Raw genomic sequence first — 12,669 nt, 5'->3', positions numbered from 1 at the left:
TTTTATTATTGGTTCACTTTTTTAAAATTACTTATTTATCATTTTTTTTTTTTTTTTTTTTTTTTTTTTTCAAAAACATTCTCATGAAAAAAAAAAAAAAACTTACAACAATTTACTGTACACACGTCGATTTTTTTCGACACGAAAAAATGTTTAAACATTTTTTAAAATATTTCAAGATTTATTAAAATATCTATTTTCTTAATGAAATTACATCTTCTACTACATTAATTGACTATTATATAACTAGAAAATTTCCAGACAAATATTCGTAATTTTACTGGAAAATATTTTCAGTTAAATTATTTCTGTCTATTCTATGACGAATAAAGTTTTAAAAATAAACATTAAAATTATTAGCATGAAGTTAATATTATAGGCGTCAGTTTTCTTAATGTTTATAAATAATTAATTATTTTAACAGTGATAATTATATTTATTTATATTTAAACAATAATAAAATAAATATTTGTCGTATTTTTATTGCATAAAAATGTTCAGACTGTGAATAATTTTCAGCTAGATTATTTATTTATACGCGACTAACAATTATAGTTGCATAAGCCAAACAATCTAAACAATCCGTAGTTTTAATAAATTCTTCATCCAATAAGGCCTAGAATTTTTTCAAAATTTTTGTTTGTTCTTTTACAGAATTTTTATTTATAATAACTATAATTATAATAATATAATATATTATTGATTAGTATTAATATTTACAGTCAATTAATAACTACCGTTTACAATGTACGACGTACGTAATTTTTCCGACGATTGTGCAAACAAAAATTGCAATGATTGATTTATGTTTTTTTATTTTGACTGGTGTTTTATGGATATTGACAATTCAATAACTAATGCATTTGTTTATTTTTTATCTCAAATAAATGACAATAAATCCACATAAATCGTCGGAAGTGTCGCAGTTGAGCCAAATTTTTTTGTAATCGATTCATTAATATTTAAAATGATGATTCATAGTTTATTTATTTAGTATATCACCATGTGCTGCATTTGTTAGGCGGATTCATTCGTGAACCAAGTGGACAACGAAAAGCTTCGGCAAAGCCTGGCGAATTCATCATAACAACGTTTACTCTGTAAATAAAAAATAACAATTAAAATAAAATATTGAAAAAATTTTAGATATCCAAATAAATTTTACTAGTTTATTTATACAATATATATATATATATATATATATATATATATATATATATATATATATATATATATATATATATATATATATATAAACTGTGGGTAAACTGAGATTACTAAAAATATATATTATTAAAAATATATATACGGTAGAAAAATGAAATATTAATTACTTGTTCAGATTGCATCATTTTTAATTTTTGAGGAATTTATTTTTGTAAATATTAAATTTCCAATTAATATTATAAATTTTAATGGTAAGGTAAAGTGATCATGTATATAAAATTAATAATTATTGACTTTGATTATTGTTTTTAGTAGATTGAACCGTGAAATTTTGAATAGTGAAATTTTTTCCGATATTCATATTAAATATTTAATTTTCGTAATGAAAAATTTATCTTTATTTTTTGATGAGTATTTATATAAATCATTTAATAGAAAATTGTATAAATAAATTCATTGAGGTAAGAATAAATTGCAAAATTTGCAGAAAAAAATAGATTCTTGTTTATGATAAATGTGAGTTCGTAAACATCATCATGATTGTATATACAAATTTATATGCATAGAACTGAGATAAAATCTTGAAAAACCATCTTCAAAATTCAAGATAGCATTTTCTTGCAGTGAATTACAAAGAAGATAACCTCAGGGTTAAACAGAGCATCTTCATCTTTTTTTTATACTAAAATAGATAAATAAAGAGTTATTTGCTACACTAGCTAATTTATCAGTATCAAGGGATTTAAATCAAATTTTTTTTATAGATAAATTTGAATTGACAAATCAGAATGATCACTCTTCTCAGAGCTTCGCATTCAAATATATATTATAGAAAACAGTTCATCTATTTTTTATGCATTTTTCAGTTTGTAAAAAATTTTTTTTGGACATTTTTAAGAATACTAAATCTAACTTTACTCCAATTTTTGAGCAAAGATAATTTTAAAAAATATCAACTGTGTAATTACAGTATGACATCTTAAATTATTAGCGTAGTGGGTATAGAATACCTCTCTGGAGACGGAGTGTGATAATCAAGCTCGACGGAAAGGATATAGGCCTCGGCAGTCATGTTAGTACAGTAAGTCTAAAAATAAAAATCGTGTTAGTTACAGTTTATAGATAAAAATAAAATTATAATAATTAGGTAAATCAGTAACTACACTGTTAAAAAATTTGTGGAGTGATTTTCAAAATGAATGATTATTAATTGATTTAGCAGCTTCGGACCGAAATTCACTCTGAGTATAATTTTTTGAAATTATATTTAAGTAAAAAATTTCGAATATTATTAATGAATTCATACCTGGGCTGCGCTAATAAAAAACATTTGACTTGGGCGGAGAGCGTCTAAAACTGGCAAAGCTCGATCTCGTCCGTTGGTTAATGTATACCAGGTTTGATAAGAAATCTGGAGTGCACCAATGTCTGCAACGTTTTCGTTTTTCGTAACATTCCAGTCAAACTAAAATTCATTGATAGTAAATTTTTTGTTGTAAACTATAAATTTATCGTATCAAGAAAAAAAACTTTTGACTTACCTGTACATCTACTTCATTGCCGTAAAATTGAACTTTTCTCCAAAACCTTTTAGCGTAAAGCCTCGCTACACATTCTATTTTACTTTCAAGTTGACTCCAAGATTTGGGAGTAATCCAAATCCAGTTTTTTAAATTTATCTCGGGATCTAAAGGCAAGCGATGGTGAAGATCGAATACATGAAGAATTTCATGAGCAATTACGGAACCTAGAGTTGCGTGAGCAGAATACGCTGGTCCTCCTTCCCATGACCACGACCAGGCAGTCATCATGGCAAGTGGTATCACTTTTATTTACAAAAAACAGAATCAAGATTTACAATCATTAAAATTTTATCTTGGATCGTGCTGATTAAAAATAGAAAAATATTTTGAATACCTACCTATTGAATTTGTTGAAGATTCATAGTATGCATTAACAGCATAAGGATTTCGCCATCTAGAAAATTTTAATATTCAGCTTGCTATTGAGAAGTTCAAAGACAGTAAAAGTTAATTTTGTACACGGTGATTTAAATCAACATAAATAGACTGTTTTTTATAATGGGTACTGCGTCAGATCCTAGTTTCTTTTAGATTGAGTAAAAAGGGCGGAATGAGCTTTTTAAAACATAATTGCCTGTTATTATGATTATTTTTAGTAGTTCATCCTCAAAGGGTCTGTGTAATGTGTCACAAGAGAGTGCCGTACGCAGGATATTACTTTCTAAAGAAATGACTTTAAAATTACTTACAAATTTGAGATGTATCAGGAATATTTAACATAATCTCAAGAGAGAAAAAATTTCTTAAAAAATGCTAATAGGACATTGTAAAAAATTTAAGAATTTATCTAAGAAATTGTTGGTAACAGAGATAAAAGTGTTAACTATTAGTATTAACAAATAAAAATTTTAAGTGTTGCATATTATTTGTTTCAATTTTTTGACATTAGCTTTTGTATAAAAATTCAAATTAATGTTTTTGAATCGAAATTTTCAATTTACACTAAGAGAAAAAAATAATACTATTAAAAATATGTCTCGACAAGAGAACAATCATTCTTGATATTTATTGAGAATAAATTTTTTTTTACGGATTCGTTTGTTGTTATCTATTATGTTGAAGGCAAATTTTTTTCTATTTCGTTAGATTTAAATTTAATAATGTGTTGATAACAACGAATTTTATTTTACCAACATACAAAAATATTCTAATATCTACAAGTATTCAAAAGACCACTATGCAATTAAAAAAAAAAAATTCATGGTTAATTTCTTCTGAAACTTCTGTAAAAACTTTTCCGCGTTCTTATCAGATTCATTATAAGTTTAAATTAACGTAAGCTCTTCAAATTAACGAGAGCTTATCGCTTTGACTTGGATAATTTCAACCACTTTTCTCAACAAAATACAAGTCGATAATCGATGGGTGGTAAGTAAATTACCTATCATTTAGTGTTCCTCTCAGAACTTGGTCCTTCAGGTTACGTAATTGTCGGAATCGTTTAATTACGGTAGTAAAAAAATCCGGCTCGATAATAACCTAAATAAAAAGGTAGAATCGATAAAATATTAATTACTAAAGAGTATTGAAATATTTATATGGTTGATTAGACAAAAGCGCAATAATATTACCTTAGCCATTTCATGCGCCAGTAAAGACTTATTATGAAAACCAGGCCAAACGTGAAACTTGCCTCGCAGCTCAGTTAGCTTCAGTAAAGATTGTGCCCTGGTATCGTCATCAAGCCAAGATTTCACTAATATCCTTTCTGCTAATGTTTCCTTAACTCGCTCGAATAAATTATTGACCTAAATAACAAATCAATTCATGTAGTCCTTCAGCTTGTTTAAGAACCACTATTTGTTAGTCTATTTCAAAGTATTCAGTTTACTCACTCGACCGGCTAGTAGTTGTAAATATTGAGGTTTATATTGTTGTACATATAAGGCTCCAACCATTTCGGAAAATAAATTTCTTGTCAATTTGCTGCAAGATACGTTCCAATTGTTACTGGCAGTTACGTTTACGATGTCGTGAAGAGTATCCACTGCATACAAAAGTAGCAAACCATTGTGAACAACTCTAAAAACAAAAAATTTAATCATTATTATTATCATTTATTTTTACATTTATCTAAGAATAAATATAAATTATTAACTGATGATTTAAAGATTCATATTGTTAAGAATACTTTGAAATTCATTTTTTTTTAATATTTAAAAAAAAAGTACACTCTTCTATCAAAATAAATTTTCTGGCAAAAAAATTTTTAGCTTAGTTTTTCTTCAGAATTTCGATTTTGTAATAAAATAGTGATAGCCAAAGAACCGGAATACTGTCCTAAAAATACAATATTAGATACTTGAAAGCGGTTTATAGCCGTAACAGTGTAATTTACGTTCTGACGTACTTGCAATCATACGGTACTGATTTCTACATAGTTGCAATAATAAGATAATAATATTATTTATGTAAAAATTCAACAGGCTTAAACATCAACCGTAAAAACAATTATATCTGACGAAAAACGTAAATTATGTCGCGGAAGAATAAACAGGAACATAATACATTATCAAAAATACGTAAACATAATAAAGCTTTTATTACCCCCGAGGTTATTTTTATTTGTATTTTTTTGGTTTAAGTATTTGATAAGCTTATTACTTTATTAACAAGTTAATTAAAATTTTTCCTGAAAGCAGATTCATATTTAATATTTGCTCGCATATTTCAGTAGCAACTGGTTGCCGTTAATTAGTATTATTTCTAGTTCAAATAATGAATTTCTATATGATATACTATGCGCAAACTAAAATTAATTATTTATACACGATTTGAAATTTGAATTAAAGCTTAAGTATCTATTAGAGCGCGGTAATTATCAATGATTAAAATTGTCGTATCATAATTTTTTTAATAATTCTAAAAGAAAATTCTGGTCTATTACTGGTTTTGTTACCAACTACCCCCACGAGAAGAATAAATATGAAAATATACATGCAAATATTTAAGTGAAAATATATCTACTTAAGCAGAAAACACATTTAACTAATTTTCTTTGTTTTCATATTTTTTTTTTTTTTTTTTTTTTTCGTTTGCAGACGGATATTATCTAATCTGTATAAAAACAGATGAAAAATTAGTCTCTAAAAATAAATGGGTGAACTTTTTATTTATTAAAAATAATAAGTATAATAACTACATAAAAATTAGTAGTTTTAAAATAAATTTACTAAAAATTGAGCATATCTTTCATATATGTTTTTTCCGTCGGGATAGATGCAGTATTTTAAAAACATAATCAAAGTTAAAATTAATAAAAGTGATAATGCCATTTATTTCGGACGATATATATTTATATATACATATAAAACCGAATTACATATTAGACTTATCCTATCCGTCTCGGTGTTATTTATGACGAGGTGATACGTAAACGTTCTTGCGTAACGGCGAGAATGAATAATTTCACATTGCATTTGAAACAAACAAACGAACGGTTAGCTATCCCTAACGCTGTCAGTGTACATACTAAATTTGAACACCTGTGACCGTTTTCCTCTGGTTATCCAAACTATTCCGACTGTTGTGTAGATATAGTTGATCAAGAGTGTTTAAGCTCGCAGATGTTACAGATCATTCCCCTGAGCATACCTATGAATTCTCTAGATACTTTACATACCTAATGATTGCCTATTCCTGTCGTGAATATTCTAGGTTTTGGGGAGCCTGGTATCATCTGCGGATGCTTGTACATCCAAACTTTTTACATTTAAATCTATATTTAGCCACCATTATTCATCGAGCTCACGAATTCTATTTATGCAAGTTTGTTTCTTATTATTCCGAATTTATTGAAAGTAATGAAAGTGTATTATTTAAATTAATAGAATGTCATTTAATGTGATGCCGAGTGAATCAGATAAATCAAACATTTTACGACAGAACGCAAATTAACTGTCATTTTCGATCGAAAGCTTTTAAAGTGAATTTAATTGTTGTAATGGAAAGCTTTTTACTGTCTCGTTTAATTTAAATATGTAGAATAAAGAGTGTATTTTTTACGAATTTTTTTTTTGGTTTTTATTCACAAAAAATTATATGAGACAGAAAATTGTATATTAATAAAATTTTAGCTTGAATGTTTAATCAAAATGATTTGATTTTTAAAAAATTTTATTCGGAAAAAAAAAATTTCTGCTTTAAAAAAATTTATTAAAAGCGCTGAAATTATTGAAAAATAAAATGTAAATAATGTAAAAAATTGATAAAATTTTTACATGAGTTGTTTTTGATAATTTTTAAAGTTTAGATTTAAATAAATTATCTATTAAAGTAAAAAATATAAAAAATAATAATGAATATTATAAAAGTATTATCTTTTGAAAGAACATTTATATGCTCAAGTAACATGTAAGTTTATTCAATAGATAATCAAACTCAAAAACTTTAGCATTAAATGGATTCAGAAACTATTTCGAGGAAGTTACTTAAAGACTGTGGGTAGTTATGAGTTATTTATAAAGATAATACAAACCTCTTTGAAAATTGATTGAGCAATTTCCCTAAACTTCTGAAATATCTAGGTGCAGTGATGTAAACATACACAAACTGATCGTCAGTAGTTTCACGTTTGTACAAATTGTTCAAAGTGTTATTATCCATCGTAATGTTCAACAGCGTCTTCCACCTTATCTAACCGAGGAACAACCACATAAATAACAGAGTATAATATTACAACCCTATATTACAGATAATGATCATTTTATTTTATTTCTTTAATTAACATACATAATTGAAGTTATCCTGAAGGTACGTCAGATTATACGGCACGTACACCCTTTGATCAACGTCAACCCAATTATACAAGTCTTTTTGCCGAGGATAAATCTATAAATAAAGTCATACATTTTTTAGCACTTACTCTTTACAGTAATATTGATAAATAAACATGGTCTAGAATTTTTTTTCAAACTTCTTTCTAACAATATATTATAAATAATAAAATCATTAGTCAAAATAAAAATAAAAAAAATTTTTTTTTTCAGCTTTTAATTGCTGTCGCTATTTATAACTTTTGCAAAAATTGTTATAATTATTTTACTGAAAAACATGATGAATATTTTAGAGATGCGTAAAATAATGATCTTTCAAATGAAAAGAATAAATTAGGTCAAGTTAGAGAGTTCCAGATTGTGTTTCTAGACTATCTTCATGAATTATATTTTAATTTAAGTAATTATTGTTTAATACCTTGCTAAGTGATAAACAGAATTGTAATAACAAATAAGTTTCATATGATCGCTCACGCTTCTCCATATTCATTGGTAAATATTGGTGCAATAATTTTTCAATTTTGTGGCATCTGTATTCATCCCTCGCATTCTGTAAATAAAAATAAATAATTATTATTATTTATTCAGGAAGAAGTATCACAATATACAGAAATAAAAAACTAGATTTTTTTATAAATACGAACAAAAATAAAATGAGTTTTTTTGTTAAAATATACCGTCATTTACAATACTTTCTCATTCAGGTACGTATTTGTTATTGAACGTGATACAGATGGTTTTATTCGGAGGACGTGAGTGAAACATTTATTGGAATAATGTTATGTCGATAGAATGTTACATCTAAAGTATTATTATAGTTTGTAGTATATAATAATATAAAACACGTAAAACTGAAATATACAGACTACTGATTGTTGATATTGAATGCTACACTTGAACGTTAATTGGTAAATACTGTATAATACTGGTGATGTTGATGAATTTATAAATAAAAACAAATTTATTATATGTCTGCATATTTAATTATCGATATTTAATATATATATATATATATATATATATATATATATATATATATATATATATATATATATATATATATATTTATACGCATATATAATGAATATGCTTCAACTACGACGCATTTTTAATTAAGCTTGTTTAATTACTTAGTCATTTTTGTTTGAATAAAATTGTTAGGCATATAATATTTTATGCACATGTGGAAAAGTTTTGTTGAAAAGTTAATTTTTAGCATGCACTGCTCCATAATAAATTACGAATTACATATTTTATTACTTAGAAACCCGGGAGCATCTGACATTTGTCACGGGAACATTTAATTTTTATAAATGTCCTGTACTTGTTCTGAAAACCAAATTAATATTGTAGAATCAAGAGGACCTTTAAAGTGCAAGCGTTAATTTGTATCAATGGAATAATGTAAATCATTTATCATAATTTTTGAAAAATTTAAGCACTCGAATCGAGAGCGGGAATACGAGAAATTAATTAATGACTAAAAGTTTATAAACGGGAGAAAAATCAATATTATACCGCGTGGAGAGAAGTAATGTTAGTACTCATTAATTCGGTATAAAAGTAAATTTGTAATTTAAGAATATTAATGCTTATATTGCATTAGAATATTATTGCTAACGTTTTATGAAACTCATCCGTCTGATGTTTCAAATTGGGAAGAAAATACATATTTATTGAAACATGAAGGCACTTAGATGCATTAGATATCAATGTCAGATAGAGCATAGAGCTGACTAATGATTTTATGTAAATCATGAATATGAATTGAATATAAATCCTGTAACTGTGAGCGAGGAGGAAATATTTGTTTTTACTAATGCGAATATATCATACTCATATTTATTATAATATTCTTTCAGTTATACTTTATGAATAACAAAAAGCTACATCATTTCAAACATCATAAAAAATGTACTTAGTTTTAAAAATGTATGCCGAGTAGACGAGACTTTAACTGGTTGTGAATTAATGGAATAATTTAATTTAAAAATTGCCTTTTTTAATCCTCAAAAACTAAGTCACTTTTAGGTCAATTAAATTTCTGGTAATAATAATTTTTTATTCTTTTCAGGATTATGTCGGGGTACAATATGGAGCAAGTGCAAATGCTTTTTATGAAGTTTTTCCTGTGCCTATTTTCGGAGCAATCGGTGAGTTAGTAACTGTGTGCTATTTAACAAAATAATATAGTATTTTTTTACTTCTCATAAATTACACAAATCAACCAATGTAGGATAATAAAAAGTTGTTATGAGCTTTTAGATGTATATTTTAAATAGACGAAAGGGTGGATTTGATTTGCTGACTATTCATAATGTTGATGTACGTTTTGGTAATCTAAAATCGTGATTTCGTCTTGTCAGCATTTCAATATAAGTTATTGCTTTTACGATAACAGTGGATTGATATCAATCATTAATTTGTATTATATATTCGTATGCATCACTACCGGTGTTTTGGTAATAATTAAATGCATATGATTATGTACACTGTACATAAATAGATTGATATTTATAATTAAATTAATGGTAATTATCCTTTACCTTCATCCAAAAATTTATTTAGAAATGCATTTGAAATTTTTCATTATTCCTGCATATATTTTAATGTTTTTAAAAATCTAGATTTTAAAGAGAAAATATTGAAGTTAAGTTTTTTTAAAGTTTTAATTTTAATCGAGTTAATTTTTTAAATAAATCCCAAAATTTATAATAAAAACAAAATAGATTTATCAAAACATTAAATTGATGTTCTACGAGAAAGGTGATGACATTGTAAGTATACATGTATTTATTACAAAACATAAATTTAGTGTCTGATACATTAAAGTAAGATACACAGATGAAAAATAGTATGAATAAAATGAAAAATTTTTGGAGATATTATCTATCCCTAGAATATTGTGAATTTTAGGCATTTTATAAATAAATTCTTGAGTAGAACCGCTGAGAAAATACCAAGTCTATTGATATTCGTCGGGTTACGTACTATTTTTACGATGAAATGGAAACAATTAGGGATGTTGCCGAGGTTTCGCTGCGCATATATTCAAATATGATTATTTTATAATACAATACAAATATCAATGAGACACCAAATACGTAAGTGTCGGTTCCTATTGATTTTATCTGGAATTATTGATTCTGTCAGTCGGTTAGCTCGGTCACTGCCATCCACGGTGCAGGAAAATCTAACTTTGTGATGGATGGAAACTGTTTAAAATATTCCTGAAACTGGTAAATTCGAAACTAAAGTACACAGTGACTACAAACTTTGTTAAAGTTGTAAACTTTTAGAATATTACTTTTTTAGCAGATTACTGTTTTAGAATTAAAAAAAGTATAGCCTATTTATGTTTACACAAAAATTTATACTTTTAAATTTTATGTTTGTAAACAGTGAACAAACTTTTACAAAATAAAATTAGGATGTAGTAGACAGTTATTTTTTTTTTTTTGTCATAAATGAGGTTTATATTTATTTTTTTCGATCTAGAAGAAATTTATTAATTGTTAAAATGTAAAATTTTTCACAACTTTAAAAAAATATTTAAATATTTTTTTAATATAACGAAAGTAAATCAACTAAAGTTTAGTACCTAAATCGCAATCACGTTTGATGTGTGCAGTAATTAAATTCTATAAGCCCGCAAAAATCGATTTCAAAAATTCAATATCGTGCAAAGGGTTAAAATGTGGCTAGAATATGTTTGAGGGATTTATTTTATCGGAACTCAACATTTTTATAAAGTCATAAAGTACAACTATATCATCAATCTGAAGTAAAACAGTTAATTGAAAGTTTGAAATATCGTTTTGATTTACAAAAACAAAAACGCTATAGAATTCAGTAAATGACTCGAAAAATTATCCGATCAGATTAAAAGAACTGCTGACTTTAAAACATAATCCTCAGTAAAAGTTTAGCTGCAGTTCCCTCATTTTTCACTGCTAAATCCGCACATCAAAGTCTCTGATACTGCATCCTCAACCGGATTCATCTGAGGATTTACATAACTTTACAAAAATGATTACTGGTATTATGAATAATGACTAGAAAAATCGCAATATATTTATTGATATTGAAGCAATAAGCTTTTTCTTCAAACATTTATAGTAGGTTTATTACTGAATTGATTCAAGAAATCAAACATTTCAATTAGTCGAAATGTTGGTTTTTTTTTTAATTACTAACAATCAAAAAATTATTATCCACAAAAACTTGTCATCATAAAGTTTCTATACTCAACCAACTTGGAACAGAGGCCTTTAAATTTGTCTGATTAATGGTTCTGGTTCAATCCCATGTAACTGAACTTTGCATTCTTTTTTATTTTCAATGTAAAATTTTTTTTTCTAAATTTTTTAATTAATTGACTCGACTATAAGTCATGTGTGAAATGAAATTTTAAAAAAATGTTAACAGTAATGAGCTATAGAAGCACGAAAGGTGATTTGTAGCTTAAATAGCTTTCAGAAAGTCGAAGCTACAAGTGCCTCAGTAGCCAAGTTGGTAAGGCGTCAAGACATTGTTCATGCTTGTAAACTTTATAATGTGAAGTTTGGGCTACTATGCGTTATTATCCCTTATTGTCCGTTACTCTGAGATATTCTTCTCTAAAAAAAACCGTGCAAGGCATATACGGGAGTAGCACTGTGCTTCTTAAGGGGTAGCAGGTTGCTAACTTCACAACAGCAACAATAAAGTTTCATTTCTAAAAATAATATAATTTATTTAAAGCCGTAAGATGGACGGCGGAGTATGAAGGTCCATCCATGTTTATAAGCTGAAAATATTTACTTGAAGATCCCTGGTTCGAATCCAGGTTGCGGTAATTTTTTCCTTTTTTTTGTATCCATCATAAAAAAAAATTTTTAAAACCACTCTATTGCTTCTTTTAGTCTCTATAAATTTTGTGCTTGGCTAATTATTTTACATGATTTTTAACTTTAATTTTAATAAAAATAATTGTAAAATGTAGAGTAAAGAATATAAATCCGAGAGTGATCGTGTTGGGTTCAACTCAGCTATCGGAGAATAGTAACATGAAAATTAGATTTTTAAAGTATACACAAACAAAATAAATGTATATATTGTCAAGGGAAAGTCTTATTCATAATTTTAATTACTTTTTTAAATTA

The 12,669-nt window shown here is 26.4% G+C and overlaps 1 protein-coding gene across 2 annotated transcripts in view; it reads right to left on the bottom strand.

Moving 5' to 3' along the window:
• Positions 1–254: 254 nt before the first annotated feature.
• Positions 255–12,669, bottom strand: part of LOC141530688 (neprilysin) — a 42,341-nt gene continuing 29,926 nt past the window's right edge. For both annotated transcript variants that reach the window (XM_074247950.1, XM_074247952.1), the window contains exons 7-17: positions 7,944–8,075; positions 7,482–7,580; positions 7,228–7,385; positions 4,586–4,772; positions 4,322–4,498; positions 4,132–4,229; positions 3,089–3,144; positions 2,709–2,992; positions 2,474–2,632; positions 2,178–2,254; positions 255–1,098 (exon numbers count right to left, since the gene is read on the bottom strand). In XM_074247950.1, coding sequence (XP_074104051.1) covers positions 999–1,098; positions 2,178–2,254; positions 2,474–2,632; positions 2,709–2,992; positions 3,089–3,144; positions 4,132–4,229; positions 4,322–4,498; positions 4,586–4,772; positions 7,228–7,385; positions 7,482–7,580; positions 7,944–8,075 — 1,527 coding nt within the window. In that variant the 3' untranslated portion in view covers positions 255–998. The remainder of the gene's footprint in view (positions 1,099–2,177; positions 2,255–2,473; positions 2,633–2,708; positions 2,993–3,088; positions 3,145–4,131; positions 4,230–4,321; positions 4,499–4,585; positions 4,773–7,227; positions 7,386–7,481; positions 7,581–7,943; positions 8,076–12,669) is intronic.

Source organism: Cotesia typhae, unplaced genomic scaffold (assembly GCF_013202065.1).
Source record: "Cotesia typhae breed Kobodo isofemale line unplaced genomic scaffold, CoteBio_Ctyphae contig_5, whole genome shotgun sequence".
NCBI classification, from domain to species: domain Eukaryota; kingdom Metazoa; phylum Arthropoda; class Insecta; order Hymenoptera; family Braconidae; genus Cotesia; species Cotesia typhae.
Note: the sequence above shows the minus strand (reverse complement) of the source record. Positions and strands in the feature narration are given on the sequence as shown.